This window comes from Trypanosoma rangeli (assembly GCF_003719475.1).
Source record: "Trypanosoma rangeli strain AM80 chromosome Unknown Tra_15.4_contig_00036, whole genome shotgun sequence".
Classification (NCBI taxonomy): domain Eukaryota; phylum Euglenozoa; class Kinetoplastea; order Trypanosomatida; family Trypanosomatidae; genus Trypanosoma; species Trypanosoma rangeli.
In genome coordinates, this window is record NW_021705780.1 from 26469 (window position 1) to 47366 (window position 20898).

At 53.6% G+C, this 20898-nt stretch overlaps 3 protein-coding genes across 3 annotated transcripts, besides 4 other annotated features; all 3 read right to left on the reverse strand.

Moving 5' to 3' along the window:
* Positions 1–218: 218 nt before the first annotated feature.
* Positions 219–268: a microsatellite.
* Positions 269–433: 165 nt separating this feature from the next.
* On the reverse strand, positions 434–14347 carry TraAM80_01734 (dynein, axonemal, heavy polypeptide 5; the record flags this gene model as incomplete). The annotated part of the gene is made up of 1 exon (XM_029378765.1): positions 434–14347. The coding sequence occupies one exon, from the start codon at positions 14345–14347 to the stop codon at positions 434–436; it is 13914 nt and encodes a 4637-aa protein (XP_029241383.1).
* Positions 14348–14562: 215 nt separating this feature from the next.
* Positions 14563–14588: a microsatellite.
* Positions 14589–14823: 235 nt separating this feature from the next.
* Positions 14824–14870: a sequence feature (A-rich).
* A 233-nt stretch (positions 14871–15103) lies between these two features.
* Positions 15104–19102, reverse strand: TraAM80_01735 (calmodulin; the record flags this gene model as incomplete). The annotated part of the gene is made up of 1 exon (XM_029378766.1): positions 15104–19102. One exon carries the CDS (start codon positions 19100–19102, stop codon positions 15104–15106), a length of 3999 nt encoding a protein of 1332 aa, XP_029241384.1.
* A 191-nt stretch (positions 19103–19293) lies between these two features.
* Positions 19294–19317: a microsatellite.
* Positions 19318–19350: 33 nt separating this feature from the next.
* TraAM80_01736 (gamma-tubulin) lies at positions 19351–20694 on the reverse strand (the record flags this gene model as incomplete). Its single annotated transcript, XM_029378767.1, has 1 exon — positions 19351–20694. One exon carries the CDS (start codon positions 20692–20694, stop codon positions 19351–19353), a length of 1344 nt encoding a protein of 447 aa, XP_029241385.1.
* Between the last annotated feature and the right edge of the window lie 204 nt (positions 20695–20898).

The window sequence follows — 20898 nt, forward strand, 5'->3', positions numbered from 1 at the left end:
GTGTTTGTGTGACCCTCATGGCTCCAGATTTAATCTCATCTTGGGAATGTGGATGGGAGATACATTTTCAGCAAACAACCGTTCAGTTGTTTGGTGGTGAGTCTATTGGACCCCACGGAATGTCATTTACATAAATTTGTTCACATTAAATGCGGCGGATACGTGTTCCTGTTCCTTTTCTTCTTATTTTGTTTTTCGCCGTCTCTCGCCGTTGACAGTCTCTCTCACTTTCCTTTCAATCCACTCCCGTCTCTCTTTCTCTCTCTCTTTACAAGTAGTATTATCATTTTCTCCTCCAAGTCTACGCCAGTAAAAAGCGTGAGAGAAGAAAATCTACCGCATCTTTCGCTACTTTTATTGTTTCCATAGAGTGTTTTTTTTTCTTTTGCGGTGCTCTCCACTCTCTTCATGACTCTGCACATGCCTGTGTATTTTAGTCGGTGGATCCCAGCAGGGAAACACCGCGCATGCGCCAGTACGCGTCGTCCTCCGCTACAGGGAGGTTCACGTCGAAGATCCAGTGCAGGTCGGAGCGTGTCGGGTACTTGTAGACGGGGCAGCGGTAGTGTTCCTGCTTCTTATGCTTCTCCTTCAGTTGCCCCGGTTTTGTGGGCGCGTTTAACACCTGCTGCGGGGCGTCTCGGTTTATGGCCGAGATTAGAAGCATGGGCAGCTCACGGAAGAGGTCGCCCGGCGGTGAGTCCTTGAGACGCTTGTTCGACTTGTCCCACATGGCCCCCTCAAGGTACAGGCCGTAGATGACAACCTCGCCCCGCTCTGTCTTGAGATCTTCCGCTTTCGGCTCTTGGTTCAAGCGGAACTCGGAGGAGCGCACCTCCGTTCGCGTCTCCACCTTGTCGAGGGCCCACGGCACCGCCTCGTTCGCGTGACTACGCGTAATCTCCTGCCGCACGGAGGTCAAGAATCCCTGCGGGTTGAAGAAGCCCGGCAGCCAATACACCGGGGGTCGGCCGTTGCGAGCCCAGCTGTCGAGCTGCTCATAGCGGCGCAAAACCTCACCAAACCAGAGGGATATGTTTGACGACGGCCAACCCACCGCCACCCACGACGGCGGGACACGCGCGGCGTAAAGGTAGTCCAGCGCATCCTGCAACGCTGGCGTGAGGATGATGGTGCCGGCAACCGCCAGCTTCAGGTTCGTACACGTCTGCTGAATCACACGGATGGTGACGCTCAGTCGGTCAATCTCCTGTCCAGCGAAGATAGAAAGGGGCTGGCGATCGGCAAGGTACAACTTGCGGTCCACCGCCCAGTGCTCCGGTAATTGCCGCAGGAAACTGTCTGCCATGCCCAACACCTTTTCTTCACGGGTCATACCGCCTTGCACAACGGCGTCGCGTGGTTGGATGTCAAGGATGGTGGTAAGCGCCTCCTGAGCCTGCCGTGTGCGGTACGTAATATCCGCATTGGAGTGCATCTGAAATACTTCGGTCGTGTCCACATCCGGGTAGGTTTCGCGAATAAACTCACGGTGTTTGTTGATGTCGTCAAAAAGGGGAATGGCGTAACCAGGTGAAAACTCCATTCGTTCACCACCCGTGAAGGCGTTGCCGCTGTTGACATTAGTGCCAGGGGGTAACTTGGCCTCATTCACAGGCTTCGTATCTCGCACCTTGTCAGGGTTGGTAATGCGGAGATCGTAAAGGAACTCTGTAATGGCCTTGAAAAGTGCACGATCGTTGTTGTCGGTGATACGCCCACCATACTGAATATCTGCCACCATGTAGCACACGGTGTCACGATTCACCGAATTCTTGAGACTCTCCCCAATGGTTGTCATGTGATTAATGAGGAACTGCACGGAGGCGGTCCAGTCGCCCTGGTTAAACTCATACGGCACACTGAAACCAATAGGACCAAACTTACGCCGCTCCACTACAACAGAGTGTAGAAAGCACTGCGTAAAGAGCATTGGTTTCCACTCTGGTCGGCGGAACATCTCAAGGTAGTCCTGCGACAGCCAGGAATAAGTCCGCACAAGGCCAGCCTTAATCCCCTGCGGCGGTTCATTGGTTAACTTGATAGACATCTGCAGCAGTCCGATAGGAAATAGTTTGTATGGCTCCGTCGTCACCCACAGTCGTGCCTCTTCGTTGATCTCCACACTTTTCCCACCCGGTAGCTGTTGCTGCCGTAGTTTTTCCTCTAGCTGCAGCAGAAACGGTAAACCAAGATGACAGTTCTGCAGCAGGGCCCAGTCACCGTTAGCCCAGACGTTGCTCACGATGGTCATAGCCGCCTCTTCCTGCCCCTGGCCCATGGAAATGGGAAATATCTTCTTCTTCAGCGACTTAGCCGCCGCCTCGATGAGGGTCGTTGGGTCCGAGCCCTGCGATAGAAGAAAAACGATGGGCGTCAGGCCATTTGTTTCCTCCACCACGTCGTGAAGGTCGAGCTGCTGCGGCTCCGCAAACTCCTTCCCAAGGACATGGGCAACGTATTGGTTGGCGGCAAGCATCGTACGATCCTCTCGCAAGGCACGCACAATAAGAAGATGATCAAAGCGGTCCAGCTTCTCATGGATGTCTGGGACGGTCAAGTTTTCAATAACGTCAGAGTCAATGAACTGGCGCCACGCCTGTTCATTGCGCATAATGAGGTCGGGAAGCTGCTTGAAAGATCGTGGTACCTGCTCGGAGAGGGCCAGCACGCTCGCCCACGCCTTATCCTTGAGCCACAAAAACGGCTTCGAGCGATCCACCTGCATCACACCACCACCCTTCAAAAAGACGTCAAATGCAGTGGAGTCTAGTTGTCCCGCCTTCATTTGAATCTTGCAAGCCATCAGCAGGACAAACAAAAGTTTGTGTTTTGAGAAGAGCATGCGGACGATGTACTTAAATACGGACATGGTGAGGAAGTCAATGATGCACTGAATACGCCTGGCGGTGACCGGGTGATGCTCGGAGCGTTGAATGGAGCCGTCAAAGATGCCGTCAAACTGCATGAGTGAGGTCTGGTACATGTTACTCACAAGCGACATTTCCACAACGAGGAAATACAGCACAGCGCCACGCGTGGCCACTGGACGGTACTCCTCGCATGCACCCGCAATACGCTTCTTCGTTTCAAGCGCAGTCGCTAACTTCTCTGCAATTTCCGCAGAGGCATCCTTCGTCTCCTGCAGTGTCTGGATGAGGGCGACGTCATCAATAAGGTTCCCCTGCGATTCACTTAACTGCTTCAGCAAGCGATCCTCCAGATTCTTACGACGTTTTTCGTTGCAGTTAATGTCCTCAGACAGTTTCGCACTCTCCTCGTTCAGCTCCACCTTCTCACGGCCAATGACATGCGAGAGGAGCTGCTGCTCGAGTCCCTCCATTGTCACGGTGAAGTCGATCACCAGACTCTTGGCAAACATTTCAGGGGTGAAGCTGGGGTTTGGCAGCTTGGTGGTGAGGAACATCCTGAAATTGTCGTTGTAGCCCATTTCCTCACCGTTGATGCGAATAATCTTTGACTTGCCACTTCGCACTACCTGCTTTTCCAACACGGGGTCAATCATCGGGTCAATCTCCTCTGGCACGTTCTCAATGAGGAGGGGACGACCTGCGTCAAGCTGCTCTTGCAGGTGCATGGTGAATGTACGGTCGTTCAGTTGGCACAGCTTGCAGTCCTGGCCCTCGGTGCGCCGGCGGATCCAATTCAGCGCCTGCCCCTGTGGATCAATCATCAGCGGGAACTTCGCGCTGGTTGTGATCATAATGGCGTTCTGCACGGAGTGGTCGTCTGCTGGCAGCCCCTCAAGCTGCCAGTCGGCAATGGTCGTTTCGTCGACGAGAAACTTCACCACGTTGATGTCGGAGGTCACGGGGATTTTCAACTCTCGGCACTTCACGTAGAAGTTTTTGTAGAGCAGCTGGTGGCGGAACTCGGAATTGAAGGGGCCGCAGTAGGAGATGAAGGCGCAACTTAGCGCAACGTCCCCGATGAGCCGCTCAATAAGCAACTTAAATTCGTTGCTCTGCCGCGTCCACCGCTCGCGCTCACCAGAGAGGGCATCAATAAGGCCATTCGCACTGTCCATGCGCTGCTTCGTGCGGGCGGCATCATCCTCAAGTGCCTGCTTCTTCGCGTTCTCCTCCGCAAACTGACAGTTGTAGCGCTCCACTTCGGCCGTCACCCGCGCAAGCTCCTCCTCCTGTTCCTCCTTCTTTTTGTTTGCCACCCGCAACTTAATGGTCGCAATACGCAGCTTCTCCCGCTTAGGTGCCACAATCTTCGCAATGTTGATGTACTTGTACATACTCCGCACCCAGGTACACAAGCCGGCAATGTTACCAGAGGCTTTGCGGGCCCGCTCCTGCGTAAAGTCCTCCATCCAGAGGTACGGCAGCAGCAGCTCACATGTCTCTTCGTTGATGTAGTCCTTCTGGTTCTCTCCAAAGGAGCGAAGCGTGTCAAGCGTCCCGGAGTCTGAGGCGAGCTGTCGGCCACTAAAGTCCCAAGAGTCGGTGATCCACAGCGTCCCCTTCACTTCCTCCGCAGCCGGCGGCAGCAGTGGACGGTGCAGCAGTACTGACACCGCATCAAAAATACGCTTAATGAGAGCCGGCGGATTTGCCAATTTCTTCAAAGTGATAAAGTCGTTCGCCGTGATGGAGTTTAGGGATTCAATGGCCTCCAACAGAGCCGGCTCGGCCGCCTCGAGGTCCTTCTTTGCCTCCGCCTCGCCCTCAGCCACAATAGCGGCGTCACGTGCCACCGTCTCCTTGACAACCTCTACCTCCATCCGCTTCTTCTCGGCCTCCGCGGTGCGTATCTCAATCTCACGCACCAAGGCATCTGTCTCCCTACGTTTGTTTTGCAGCAGCACCTCCTTTTCTTGCAGCTGAGTTCGCATCATCCGCACATCCTCACCGGCCTGGTGCAGTTTCTGCAGACCCTTGTTGATCTTGCTGGCGTCCTCGTTAAGCTCGTCAAACTTCTTCTTGTAGACGCTGGTGTAAGAATCGATAAAGCCAAGGTACGACTTCGGGGTACTGTAGACGGAGCGGCGGTAGCGAGTCAGGTACTCCTCGGACTTCTCCAACATGAGGGAATGAATATCCGCCATGAACTCAACCAGCGACTTCTTGTGCTTCTCATCCGTTGCCATCTCAAAGGACTGGATCGTACGTGAAGAGACGTCGAGAAGAGCCTGCTTGGGCCATGGGAAGAACCAATTGATGATGCAGGTGGAGACAAGGGCCGGGAACTTGCGGGCACGTGTGCGAAACTTGTCACCAACGGGTGAGAAACACAGAACAAAGTGCAGCCGCTCCCGCACACGGTTGATGAAGTAATTCCACAGCACCTCATTCATGTCGTCAAACTTCACAAACGGGTCCTTCTTCATAATGGGGCGTATGTCATTGATGGCGGAGTCCCGCTGGTCAGAAGCAAAGAGACCCGCAATCTCACCATTGGACAAAAATGAGTTGATGTACTCAAGGAAAATCTCTTGTTTAATGTCGTTGTCGGTGAACAGCATCGTGACGGGGCGCTTGGTGGCCGCGACGATGTACTGCTCACGAATGGCATCAAAAAGCTGATTCACACCGAAGCCCTTTGACAGCAACAACGTGGCGTAGTCTTGACTGTTCACGTATGCCGCGAGACGGGTGAGGGACTGCTTGCCGCTGCCACCAACACCCACCAACAACAAATTACCGCGTGGCATGGATAGTACACGTGAAATACGTGAGACATTTTTAACCGCGGCCTCAAAAAGCACAAGCTTTAACTGCTTCACACGACTCTGCTCATCATGGGTTTGCATATAGTGTAGTAACCGTTCTTGCAGCATATCGATAGACAGGGCCGGCTCGTAGATACGCGGGGCTGGCTCTACCACCTCGCCAGTGTCAGGATCAACAATGGGGTCGCGCAGGTAGTTGGCCATGTACATCGGTTCCCGGACCTGGTCAATAACATCCCTGTATGGCGTCTGCGACAAGTGCCTTGCCACACACTCTTGCAGGTGCTCGTCAAACCACTGCTTGTCCGGCACACTGTTCAATTTGTCACTGAAGACACGGGAGCACTCATGCTTCCATATCCGCACTAGCGTCACGGCATCTGTAACCGTTTCCCACGGTTTGCTGCTGGAACGCTTCTCTGGGCGGTCTGGGTCGTAAAACATACCAGCCATCATGACGCCTTGCGCGATGCGTGAGAGGTCGCGCAAGTTAAAGAAGTAATGAAACTTGTCCGGGGTGGGTAGCATGCGTTTTGAAATGGTGCGCCAAAAGTCAATGGACATCTGCGTCAACATCTTAGAGATATCTTGCACCCCGCGAGAGTAACTGTCGCTACAGAAACGGCTTTCAAAAATAATTCCAAAAATCTGCTTCACAGAACTCTCCTCTGGCAGCGGCACGTTAAACACAGAGAAGTGTCGCTTAAGCCGATTCGGAATGTCATTTTTGCCACCCGACGGATGTGACATGGCGGCCATGTACACAAGTCCGCGTAGTTCCTTGCGACGACCAACGAAACCCAAGTCGTACACCATGCTAGACTCCACCACCTGCCGTACAATCTCGTTTGTGATCTGGTCTCCCCACTCATTAACCTCCGGCATGTTGATGTCGTCAATGAACACGGTGAGTGTTTCGCAGTTCTTTGGCCCAAAGGTCGAACCCATTCGCTTCTCTGTCATGTCATCCAGCGCGTTGTAAAAGTTCTGCGGTGTCGTCATGGAGGAGAAGTTCAGTTTGCGGAAGTTTGACATCTCAGACCCTGCCTTTATCCTCAGCAGCAGCTTCTCCATCGTGACGGTCTTGGCCGTACCACTCACCCCCATCAGCAGTGTTGGCCGCTTCTGAATGTAGTTGCAGTTAGCCAGGAAGTGCAGCCGCACAGAGTCCGTGGTTGAGATGAAGAGCGTCGCAAAGTCCAACTTGTCGTCACCCGGGTATTTCCACTTCTCAAGGAACACCGACCAGTGCTCCCAACACCCGGTCTTACAGTTCAGCGAGAAGTCAAACACAAGGCCGTCCAAGACAGGCGGCAACCCGTCGTAGAGCTGACGTACAAAGTTGTCGAACTTTACGCGGTCCTTGGACTCCAGCATGCCGCCAAACGCCCACGCGATACTGAACCAGAAGATTTTCAGCGCCAGGTCGTCGCTCACCGCCACACCGTCGCCAACCTCCTCCCCGAACGCCACAACAAGGTGGAAGGCGTTTATCACAAGATGCGCCACGGACGTCTTCATGACAACGGCGCACTCCTTCTCGTAGAACTCTGCCACCTTCGCTGTCAGCGTGCTTTCCAGCGGCGCGCCCTCCGCCGGCATGAAGAGGGGCATCAGCTTCTCCACCAGAAGCGGATTGCACGGCATAAGCACATCGGAGGGCAAAATAACCCCATCTGCACTTGCTGTGGCACGCAGCTTGGACTCCAGAACGGGCTTCCAGCCTAGAATCACATCTGAGATGTAAATGATACCCGCGCGGGACACGGTGGCGGGCGAGGCGTTTGCCAAATTTTCCACCTCAAAGCAGCACTTCATGGTGTCTGTCATTTGAATACGATCACCGTTCGCCAGGGTCAAAAGTTTGTTGTCGTCCAGCACGGTGTTCAGGTTCTCAATCCAAATGGCGTCCACGGGACCGTCGCAGATAATCCAAATATTTCGCTTCTTCGCGCTACGCACAGCTGTACGCCAGAGAAAGGAAAAGACGCCATCGTGCCAGTCCCCTGAGACGTCAATGCGACCAAACATTTGGGGTGCCGTAATGGCCTTCGGGTTCATGCGAAGTTGCTGGTGCGGCACCGTGGTGCGGCTCAGCGTTTCTGTCATCACTTCGTAGCACTGCGTCTTACCACACATGACGGGGCCAACGACCATGATGCCGTGGCGAACCAGCTTGGTCTCATAGAGCTGCAGCACCTTACTCACCCATGGGGTCCACTGCTGCAGTCCCTTCTCCTTAATCACATTGGCGAGTTCACCCTCAATCTCCGGGTGAGTGCCCTTAACAAACTGGCGTCCAGGGAACATGTCGTGTAGAAGAGAGTCAAAGAGCTCAATATCCTCAAAGACCAGCTTTGATAGGTTCATGTCACGCAAGGTGCGCATGAAGAGATCTTCCTCGTCCTTGCCAGGGTTGCGACGCAGCACCGCACCGGCGGTACGCAGCACAGAGAGAATGTTACGGAGACCAAAGTCGTAATGACGCTGCTTGGAGAGCTGCTCCTCACAGAGTTTGTAGAGCGTAAAGAACTTCTTGCTAAGCAGGTCGTCCAGGCTGTAACCCTGCGACGCAAGCTTCACCTTCATAATAGTTTGGCGGTCGGGAATCATCATGGTCACACCACGGAAAAGGATTTTGAGATTCTCTGGCAACTCCTGTCGCCCAGCGTAACCGGGATTCATCGTAATAAAGAAGCCGACACCCGGCATGAGGTTTGTCACCTGGCCATCAATAAAAACAAACTTGTCCTTGTGCTGTTTCAGCGCCTGCAGGACGCAACTCACCTGTTGTGCCACGACAGAGAGCACAGGCAGGTCAATGCGATTAAATTCGTCAAAGCACCCCCATGCATTTGCCTGGGACAAGCCACGGATGATCTTCCCCATCGCATGACGATCCAACTGATCCGAGCAGTTAAACACGACACAAAACTTACCGTACGTGCGGGCAAGATCCTTCGTCGTCTCCGTTTTGCCAGTGCCAGCCGGTCCTGCGGGTGCGCCACCCATGTACATTGCAAGCGCCTGAGATAAGGTGATGTAGCAGCGATCCGTCAGGGGTGTAATAACGAGACGCTCCTTGACGCCCAGGTATTCGTTGCAGTACTCCGTATCTGAGTCGGCGATGGAAATAATGGTGAGGTCACGCTCGGGTTTGTAGTAAAAACGAGCCTGCTTCAACCAATCAAAATGTGTGAGTTCCTTGATGGAGGCCTTTTGTAGCTCGATAAACACCTCCTGCTGATGCACCTGAATTGTGATAAGCGTCTCCACGTTTGTGCGCATGCGCAATGGTTGCCGCTCCAAGTCTGGCGACGTCGTCAGGTTGACCAGGTAATTCTTCACGGAGTCGCACTTGGCGCGTGAGGAGGTGGACTCCCTACCACGTGCCCGCATTACGCCTTTGGCGATACACTCCGTCAAATCCGCGGTCCAGAAGAACTGAAGCATAAGCAACGACACCTGCGCCGGGTAGCGTTCGATGATGGTGCCAAGGTAGTTGGTGTTGCCAAGCAAGGTACCCAGCTCAGTGACACTCGCCTTCACAACATCCCGCACCGTGGCAGTCATGCCGGCGCAGAGGCGGTTCAGCCAGTCCTCAACGTTGCCGACGCACGGTGTCGGCTCCCGCATCATAAGCGACTCGCCCTCTCCAGAGATCATTTCAACAATTTGGAAGTAGGGCTGCACTCCCGCCTCCTTTGGCTTCACACGCTCAAAGCGCACCGAGGAGAGCCCGTCAAAGATGGAGGCCAGGTGCGGCTGAATCGACTGCGGGTCACTTGCCTGGGACAAGATCTCCAGCAACACCGTGTCGGAGACAAAGTAAAACCGCGGGAACAGGTTCCGCTTCTGCTCCAGGTAGAGTGAGAGTTTACGCTGACATTCGTCGAGTTGTTCCTTTAAGTTTGGCAGGTTCTGCAAGAGTTCGTTTTCGTAGCAGAACTCCAGCACGTTGGGCAACTCATTCGCCTTATTCATGATCTTCTGCCACGCCTTATCAATCATAGCAAACCGCTTCGCCTCCTGCGGCAGCTGCTTCATAATGTCACCACCCGCAAACACCGCCTCAAGGTACTGCCATGTGGACTGTACCTCGACCCACAAGGAGATAATCTCACTCACGCGGACAAGCTTGTGCAGGAAGCCTTGTATGGTGTCCCGCATGAAGGCGCAGTAGCGGGAGGATAGCATGGAGTTGATGGCGAGCGAGGACTCATCCAACGCCTCCCGCTTGGTGGTGGTGTCGTCACCCTTGAGGATGATGGGACCGCGGTGTTTAAACTCGGAAAACTTCAACTCCTGGTCCTTCCATAGCGCCTCCTGCGCACGGAACTTCGTCTCTATCTCCGCCTCTCGCACGGAGGAGCTCGCAATATCAATGACCTCGTCCACGACACGCAGCAGGTCCGCATCCACAAGGTTTTGCAGCTTAAACAAATCCGGATCCGTCCGCCATTTATGCCCCGTCACCCGCATAATCTCTTGCCAGTGTCGCTCCACCACCGCCGGGTTCTTCAGCTCTTGAATCACCGGTTGCAACTCCATAAAATCGTCAAGGATCCTTTTGAGCTCCACGTACGCATCCCAGTCTCGTAGTGATTTGGGCAGACGTTTGCACTGGCTCACAAACACACTCACCTCCTCTGCGATGGCGTCGAAGTCAAGCTCGCACCACAGCACATCATTGTAGCCTTCCACCTTTTGCAGCACGTTAATATACAGCGTATACAGCTTGTCTAGAAGCTCTAACTCCTTCTTAGTCTTCACCAATTCTGGGTATTTGTGCACCGGGAGACCAAAGAGCTCCTCGCCCGCCATTAACGTCAACCACTTACGGTACTTGTCATCAAACTGCCGCTGGTATCGTTTAAGTCGTTCCATCGCCTCCTGCGGCTTCAGTCCCTCCACCATAGGTCCATGGGCATCGTAGTCGTTACGGAAGGAGATGACTTCCGCACCAAACTTCTGTACTTCTTGTGTAAGACCCTTTTTAAATCCGAACTGCATATGATTGATCTCATCAGAGCGACGCTCTGCCTGCGCGTGGAGCTTACGCCATTTAAATCTAATGTCCTCTACGCGATCAATTTCCTCCTTGAAGATGCTTACATTGAACCTCTGCAGCAGTGCATACGCCTGTTGGACAGGATAAAACTGGAACTCCACAACAGACTCACGTTCACGGATCTCCTGCAGCGTCTCCATGAGGACACGCAGGTCCTCCAACCTCTCCTGATCCGGAATTGGCTGCGATAACTGATGCGTTTCCTCATCCATCTTGTGAGTCAGCGCATCAAGCTCAAGCTGTGCCTTCGCATGCAGCTTATGTGAAAAGAGATCCTTCCACTCCGCGGTCCTCCGCAGCAGATCAGCCTTAAGGTTATTGTTCTGCAAGGAAAGGCTGCCAATGTTGAAGACTGGCGTCAACCCCTCAATCTCGTCCTGCAGAGCTACGTAGTCACGCAGAACACGCTCATAGTCGTCCAGTGTCGGCTGCCCAGCACAAAACGCCTCGTACACTACGTCCTTGTCATCCTTCCAGAGGTGCTCGTACTTGCGGAAGTGGTTCAGGTACTCCATCACCTGTTTTTTGAGGCCGTAGACGCCACCGGTGAGCAGCAGCACCACCTTCACCACCTCCTTGTTCTTCGCAATCTCCTCAAAAAAACAGAGGGTATCGTCGCCGAGGTCGGACCACAGTGTCATATATTTGCTGCACGATAACACCGCTGTGGCGCACTGGTTGATCGCCTTCTGCACCTCATCCAGCGAGGGGTTGAGAAACACGTACGGCTCCGCGTTAATCAGCTGCACGTCCAGGTCAAAGAAGGGTCTCTCCACAAAGAGAAACGACACATTGTTGCGTGTCCCAACACGTTTCTTCAGCAAATTTAACGAACGTGTCGTGCTAGTAAGGACGGCTTTGAACATGAGACGGTTGAAGTGGCCCTTCAGCGTCGTCACCTTATCGCGGGTTTCGCTGTCAAGGGTGGCGAGGTCGTAAGATTTCCCCTGGCTGCCAAGAATAGCCGCAATAACGTCCCCCACGGCAGTTTCAACCTCACGGTTCCTCACATCCATAACCTCGCACTGCTGCCGAATGTGTTTTTCCTGCACCTGCACGAACTGATCGAGTGAAAAGTGATCCTCAAAGATGTTTAAAAGCAGCGTAGAGGAGATAACTTTCAGATTCACCTGAATGCGATGATGAATGATGTCGTTCACCTTCGTCACGATGCTGTCAATCTCCTGAATGGCATTTTGCACCCGCTCGAGGTACGTGTCAACGTTCATCGACATCCACGTCAGCGTGGTCTCACCGGGAAGAAAGACGGCGTCAAGGGCATCAAGGTTCGGCTGCAACAGAGCACGGGTTATGCCCACAATTTTACCGCGTGCCCCACCCGGGCGACCCACCACCCGCTCGTACTCCTGCACAAGATACGTCAGTTCATTGTAAAACGTCTTAAGCCGTTGTTCCTGCATCAGCACCGTCTTCGCAGACGCCGGCACGTCGATATCGCCAAGCAGCATCATCGCCCGTGTTTCCTTAATGAGTTGAACAATTTCCACGTCAAAGTTCACAAATAAGCGGCCTTCGTGGCGTACAAGCAGCGTTGCGTTAAGGCCAGCCTTACTGGACTCAATTGAGCGCTTCCACGCATCCACCCAAATGGCCTCAAACTCTATCAATGCAACCGACACCTTGTTGTACGTACGAATCACCTTCTTACTGTCTTTTGTGTTTGCCATGATTGTGCGGTTTGTCTTAAATTTGTCCATGGGTGATTTGATGTGACGTAGCAACTGCCGCGCCCAGCTGATTGCCCCCACCACCGGCGTCATGTTACGTGCGACTGGGGGGTCGGTTTTGTAGCGCTCGTACGTCTTCTGGTCGTTCTCCAGCTCCATGCCGTAGCTGTAGAAGATGACAAGGTACTTCGACTCCAGGTCCACAGCAAAGGCTTCATTCTTGAGAATGTGCTGGTACTTCGCAAGAAGCTGCAGTGCGTTGTCGGTGGAGGTGATGTTTTCAAAAGAAGAGTTAATTGCCACCTGCATCGAAGTCTCCAGCTCCGCAACGCGGTGCTCAAAGATTTTAAATTCCACGTCAAACTTGTTGTTGTCGTGGATGTCGAGGATGTCGGTGGTCTTGCCACGCAGATGCCCCAAGTACTCCTCAAAACGGGGGATGAGTCCCTCCATCTGTTCAATGTGGTAAGCCTTGAGTTTCATAAATTGATCCACCGTGCTGAACACGCTGCTGAGTTTGTCCACCCGCTTCGTGAAGAGATTAAAGTGTCCCATAAACTTCAGTTCGTCAAAGTCAAACTGTTTACCATCCTTACGGGCGAGCAATTCCTGCGACTTTTTGTACTCCTCATTGTAGACCTTGTTGCACTCCACACTCAGCTGCAGTTGCCGCAAAATTTCCTTCAGCATGTCGGGGTTTTGCCCACTTTCCCAGATGCGGCTGCGTACCCCGGATGGGTTGATGGCTGCCTTACACGACAGCACAATCGCGTTCGTGACCTTAAAGAACAGCGCCGTCATACACTCCCGTTTGGAGTAGTAGCGGGCGATTGTATACATCATGCGGATGTTGGCAATAAGGGCTGGGAGGATGCTGATAATTTGCGAGATGTCAGAAGAGTACAATACATCAAGATACTTGTCTAGTGAACGCAAGTACTTCACGTTCTCGCGAGCCTCAGTTAAGGCATCGGTGAGTGCCACGTCAACCTCCGTCCAGCGCTGCAACAAAGGATTCTTTGCCTCCCGCAAGTACTGCACGGCGTGGGAAGCCTCAACCAACTGAAGTTGCTCCTCCACAAGGTGCAGCTTCGCCAAGCGATTCTTCCAGAGGGAAATCTCCGTCTTTGGGCCTGCTTTTTCATCATTCAGCTCGTTTTCATAGTTCGGCGTCTGCTGCACAACTCTCTGCAAAACCTTAATCCACCCTTCCACCGTCGTCACGAGGTTGTGCACAAGCACAGGGTCATTGATGCCCCCCCGCTTATTCACCCCACCCCGCTGCAGCAGCTGCCACGTCTCCGCATCCACCGGCTCCAGCTCGTAGCGTTCCCCCTTCATCTGCTGCAATTCTGACACACGGTCCGCGTACCGCAGGAGGTGCACGATAAACTGGTTGCGTTCCGCCATGGAGTTCTTGCCCCACTTCCCCAGCTTGTTGAAGAGTGGCGTGTACACCTCCATGAGGAGGTGCTCGTAGCTCTGCAGAATATTGGCGTCCAGAGATCCCATGAAAAGCTCTTGCACCACCTGCGTGGGGTCCTTCGTACTTATCGCCCTGCCGTCGTCTTGGCGGATAATGTACACGCAGCGCTTGACAAGGCACGGAATCTTCTCCTTCATTGGATTAAGCACCACGAGAACATCCTCAGTCTTCTCCTCGTTATTTGGATCGGGCTGATATGTGAAGAGAAGAGTGCTGGCGCCGCGGCCCTCCAGCATGTCGTGCACCACCATAAAGTTTGGGGAGCCGTCAACGAAATTCTTGTCAAGCTGCTGCGTAAGACGGTCCGCAACCTCAACGTCCCCGCAGGCAAAAAAGTCCTTCATGCGGGCAAAGACGTACATGTGACGTGCGTCAGAGCGCACATGGTGATGGCCCTCCATTTCTGCAAAAAACTGGAGACCGAAGGCAAACAACACCAACGACGTCCGCCTCTTTCTCCTCCTTGTTGTATGCCTCTTGCCACTGCGCAGGCAACACCCAAAAACAGCCCCGGTCAATCACCAGCACGGACCCTGCGTGGCCACAACAACAATTACAACAGCACAAATGAAGCTACGCAATCAACAAACACGAGTTTGGAAACAAAAGTAAAAACGAGATACACAGAGAGAGAGAGAGAGATTTACTTGTGTACTGCTCTAGCCTATATGTATATATGTATATACACCTGTGTGAGTGTGCGGCAAAAAAGAGACAGCCACGCTCTCCACCCGAACAATTCTGCAGTGGTATAGCCACCCAAAAAATGAAAAAAAAAATGGAAATAATATTAAGGAAGAAATAGGGAGAGAGAAAAAGCGTGTGCGTCTGATCGCGTGGGGGAGGGCAACTACAAAAGCACATTTGCAGAAGCATTAGACAGAGAGAGGGATACAGTGAGAAAGAGAAAGGAAAATGAAAAGAGTTGCCACTCGCATTGGAGGCGGTCGTTGACTTCCTCCCTTCGCCACGGGTCCATAGAGGAGTGAGTGTAGCCGTAGTCGCCACTCGCCTTGGGGTTGTTTCTTCACACGCGCACACACACATACCAATAACACTCCTGCATGCACGTATCTGCCTACAATGCCTTCACCACACTTATAATATATATATATAACACAGACAATAGATGAAATATACACCACCCCACCACCGTTCTATAGACGCAACTCCTCCAGCATATAGCGATAATCGCACAAGACACTCCACAACAACTTTGGGATGCCGTGCACGCGGCACCGTGCAGCCGCTTCCTCAGGAGATTCGGGTGGAGGTACCATTACCGCGGCAGCAACCGTTTTTCTCCCTTTGGGTACACTCATGCCATCATTGGCGTCACTGTCGTCATGGGTGGTGGCACTCATCTCGCGCTCAAACGGTGTGCGACACATTCGAATGCAGCGATCCATCACCCAGGAAGGTATGACCCGTTGCGCGGTGCGAAACAGCTCCACAAGACACTTTCGCAAGACCTTCTCCTCAAGGAAGCCGGTGCGAATGTCGTCGTAAGCGAAGAAGGCCTCACGCAGTCGATGGTAATCGCCATCGCAGGCGCCAAGCAGCTCCTCGCGCAACAGTCGTCTCATTTTCAGTCGCCCCTTCCGTACACGCTCCTCAAGTGTGACTTCCTCGGTATTCTCCACGACATGCCGAGACGTGACGCGTGGGGTGGCAGGGTTCATCAGTGGTTCTGAGGCAGGCAACGCTGCTACGGCGCGGCACGGCCCCTTCGGCGATACTTTGGTTTTTGCCTTTGTGGGAGTCTCGTCATCGGACGCGGCTCCATCGCGGAGACCCACATAGCTTTCCTGCACCACAAGTGTACCAACAAGCGAAGTGTAATGACAACGGGCTCCATCGCCCCCATTGGCGATCCCCACACGCACCAACGCGTTAATTTCACCCTCCGTCAAGTTCGGTGCAACCGTGTAAAGAGCGCGGCCAAGTTCCTTGGGCGATACATACCCGTCATGTAATCGATCATAGTTTGTGCAAAGTGAAAGCAGCTGAGAGCATCTCCCGTAGAGTTTTACCGAAATCTCCTGCGGCAGCTCCAGAGGGTGGGCCTCGTTGGCACCGCCCGCATCGTCTTCCAACGCACTCGTGTGGGTTGGTGGGCGTGGTGGAATCCCAGGCATTGGCGGATTGTGTCTCTGTGCACGCGCGTCCGCACCCTCAGAGGTGCTCCGTGCTACTTCCGAAGAGACCCCAGAGGTGCTCCCGCCGCCTCCTGAGGAAGCAACAAGCGAAACGCGCACCACACCAGGCCCTTCCCTGCCCAAGAGACCCGACAAGGGCCTATCCGCCGCACCGCCGGAGTGATGGTGATGCATCAATGCAGATACACCGTTTCTGGGTAAGGGTAACAGCCGCCCACTCCGTGTGTCTCCGCCCTGTACTAGTTTCCCTTTTTCACCGCGAAACATAGTCGTATGGGCAACGGCGGGGCTTGCAGCATGTGACCTCTGCTGCTGTTGACGTTTCCTGTCAACGGTGTGGCGCCGTGCACGCATGGAAACGGGCTCCTCTCCGCCGCTGAGGCTTCGTCTCCTAAGCGTGGGGTCTACGAAGGTGTTTCCATCCCTCACCTGCGTGCCCGTCTTCCAAATAAGTGCGCCCCGAACATGGCTCAACGATGCAGCACGCCTGGGTGGACAGTATACAAATTTCTTATCCTGCGCATGCGCCCGCGAGGAAGCGGTCGGTCTTAGCAAACTTCCACCCACACGGCTGTCATCTGACGCTCCTCCACCCGGAGAGAATTCATTACCCACAGACAAAGAAGCAGATCGCGTCCTCCTTGCCTCTCTGGGAGTGTTCATTGCCGCACCATGCATGATTGCGTTTGACGGCCTCGTCTCGCTGGTCTCGACCTGGTGATTCACCGGGGGCGGTGAACGCTCCTCCTCCTCTTCCGTCCGCTCAACGCTCCCCTCACTTATAAGATTGCCGTACTTCTCCTGAAACTCTTGTTCCAGTTGTCTAAGAAACTCGTCTTCTTCCATGCGTTGCTTTTGTCGCGCAATTATTTCATTGTGAAGCATTGCGTAGTCGTTATTAACCAAGCCTGTCGCCTTGCCGGCGTTTCTGGTGCATGTCGTGGATGGAGCGGGCTGCACACCCTGAATGCCCGTCAGTCGCACTCCAGCACGGTCCACAGCAGCATGTGAGTACGGCTGTGGCAAACTCAGTTTAATTTCCTGTTTAAGCCCGCGTTCTATCGGCAGGTCGTACGGATGTGGGCTCTGCGACATTGAGGCGGTCACCAAAACAGAGTCCTGCTGCCTGTCCAGCCAGGGGGTTACTTCCGATGCCCTGACGGTATTTGAGCGACGAGGGGGTGACGGTATTGTTGCACCAGGCGTGGGTGTCATACGCGCTCTGAACGGTTCCTCCATTTCAGGTGAGGGGGAAACGGAGATAGGGGAGCCAGAAAGGTGTTGATGCTCCGCTGCCGCAGCTACCGTGCCGCGCCCCAGCGGGGTGCTGGCCGAACTAGACCCCACCACCTGGTGGACAGCCACGCTTGTGTGCACACTCGGTGGAGGGCTGAAGCTATTGACGTCCGTGTGCAACAACACCTGCTGTTTGGGGCCGTATACCACTTCAGCAGGCGGTGAAGACGGCGACGGGGGCGACAGTGGCGACTGAGACGCCGACGTTAAGTCGTACAACGCTGGCTTCATCAATGGCAACTGATTGCGCCGCATTGCCGCGACGTTCTCTGCGCCCTGACGACAATGCTCCTCAGGCCCCTCACTGCCGCTGTCTATAGCATGCTCTGCTGGTGGAACCGGTGGGGGCGAGCACTCCTGGGCAACCGCGGTCCAAAGCTCCGCACGGCGAATACGCTCAATGAGGCTGGAGCGCATGCGTGACACGAGCATGCAGAAGTCAGCCACGTTTAATACGCGGTCACCACTAACACCGGCATTAACACTAGAAACATCGGACGCACGAGAAACGTCCAGCTCCAAGGAATCTGCAAGGGCATCTAGTTCCAGAAGTGAAATGCCAATGCCACGGTGGGAAAACGAGTTCCACACCTCTTGCAGCGAGAGAATACCATCCTGGTCTGTGTCCATGACACGGAATATCTCCCGAAGCGAAATCAACTCACCTCGACCAGCCAGCCATGAACTGAAAGTTCCATGGCTTACTCTCGATATGTCCTGTGGCGGGACAGTGCCGCCCAAGTATGTGTCCTGAAACAAGGATCGGCGTGTACTATTTCTAATCATTTTTGCCCCCGTGTTCGGTTGTTTGACTGTTGCTCCTTCAACCCCAATCTGCCTCGCATTCCCCACACCTGTTATCTCCCTGTTTGATGGCTGCCGGACTTCACAGCCTTTCCTCTTACTCAACGTCCCGTGCGACGCCGATTCGTTCACGCCCCCCGACGCCAGTGAGGAGAAACTCCCCGAAAAAGCACACTCCCTCGCCGTCTGCAGCATCCGCTCCACAGAAGACGTGCAGTACGACGGAGAGGAGGCACGCCCCACGACACGCTCTACAAAGTTGTCCGCCCTTGAGCCACTGCCCGTAACAGGCGGGGATCTATGTTCCTGTCTATTCGCCGCTGAACCAGTGGATCTGTGCCGCGAAATGGCAAAGCGATGAGTTGCCGCGGACTGCTGTGCTAACAATCCGGTCCGTTTGTACACGCTGGTGGATGCACGTGAGGAGTAAAACCTCTCAGGTCCCTTGTCGTCGCCAGCCGAGACGAATGCGCCGTGACGCGGGTTATTCCTTCTAGGGTTCCCCTCCCGCACCGGCATCGGACGGGTGGCAGAGGCCCGCGATCTCGTATGCAAAAACCCGGTCGACCCCGCGCCCCTCAACGTGTCGCTCGTATCTGAAAGGAGGAAGGCAGAGCGGGGGGCCGAGCCGCTATCATTGCACCGCGCCAACGGCGGCGAGGTCATGCCGTCCGCCAATTGACGCACACTGTCGAGCAGAGCTGCGTAGCGGACACACTCTCTTCCCTCCGTCGAAAACTGCTCAGTGAGCGCCTCCACCTGCTCTCGCGACCCGCCATTGCGGAGCAGCACCCTTGCAAAATCCCTGCACGGGATGGATCCAGACGCGTCTCTATCTAAAGCCAGCAGGTCCGACTCTAATTGCCCAATTGAGTCTGTCAGCTCCTGCTGAAGCATCGCGGCATCAAGGGAACCCTTAAGAACAAGCCAAAAGAGGAAAGCAAAAAAGTAGATCGAAACCAACGGACAATCCGCACCATTCTCCAAAATAAATAAAACAAAAACAAAAATGACGGGGCAACGCAAGGGTCTTTATCAACTAAACCCCGCACTCCCTTGTCAAATGAACGCCTTTCAGCACCCTCGCCTTTTTTTTTTACTTTTTCTTTTTTGTCTTCCCTTCCCAACCACACACACACACACAACTAAAAGTTGCGGATGTAATCAGAGCTCTCGCAAGCCTTGTACTCACTCACCAGGCTCTCCAGAACCTCCCTGGAGTGCTTAAATTCGTCGAGATTCTCCTTCATGGGACCGTATCGCTTATACTGCTCCAGGAAGACACCACGGTTAAAGAGCAAGTCAAACTGCTTAAGTGTTCGCTGGAAGAGAGAATTTATGCTGGTGTGATTTGCCATCACAAGTCCACTCACACGATGCCGTGTGTCTAAGTAAGGCGACTTCCTTGACAGAATCACCTGAATAGACGCAGGTCCCCATGGGATGAAGTTAGGCGAACGCTCACGGATACGCTCAAGTGAACGGTGTACCTGCGCCGGGTCGACATCGCCTTGAATGAGGTTCAGCAAGGAGATGTAGCAGCCACTTTTCATGGAAGTTGAAACCATCATGTTCTTGGGCATCAAAAGCCGTCGCATGACGTCGTGTACAGAGGTCTTCTGTACAGAAGACTGAATATTTGAAGTGTCCAGCGTGGTGGGTGTGTATCCGGTACATATAAAGTGGCAACGTGGGGTGGGAATCAACGAAGCCAGCATACTCATGAGGTCATTATTCATATACCCGGGATAGCGTAACGTTGCAGTAGAGGCTGCCATAACGGTGCTCACTAATCCATTCATCTGTTCAACTGTGGGTGATGAAATATGTAGGTTGTCTGTGGCAATGCGATTCAGAGCTGTGTTATCCAAAACAACGACGCAATCGGCATGCAGCGTAAGTCGTTTGATTGCTAACAAACTGTTATACGGCTGGACAATGACATCGCTGTCTCCACCACGCGACTGATTTGGAAAAACACTATATGTCTGAATGAGTTTCTTTGGAAACCGGTCGTTGAGGTGCTCAAGCAGGTAGCTTCCCATGCCACTGCCTGTGCCACCGGCGATGCTATGCGTAAGCACAAAGCCCTCCAGGCTGTCGCTGTTCTCAGCCTCACGCTCAATCATGTCAAACAGTGTATCTTGCACAGTATCACCCAATTCATACCCATGTGCCCAGTTATTTCCGGCACCACCTCCCTCCGCGTGGATGTAAACATTTTCTGGGTTAAAGAGACGATGCATGCTTCCGCGTTGAATGGCATTGATCACACGTGGCTCCAAGTCAATAAGAAGTGCACGAGGAATGTAGTGATCGTCGTCTGCCTGGTAAAAAAAGACGTCTTTTCGATCGTCGCCAGCACTTGCAAAGGGTTCCACAATACCATCATGACGAATACCATGTTCAGCGCACAGTAGCCGCCAAAACTCAGACCCGACCTGATTGCCGCATTGCCCTGCCTGAAGAGTAATAATTTCCCGCGGCATTCGATATCCTGTTTTCCCACAGTTCTAATATTTTCCCTATTGTGTAAATCTAAGTATAGGCTGCCTGCAGTCGCTTTGTGCTTTATTTTCACCTTTATTGGCTTCCCCCCACTTTCTTTTAGTTCTTCACACAGAAACACGCGACCACGCCACCTTCACACCCACACTTGGGCAGAATGGTGAAACAATAATAACAATACAGAG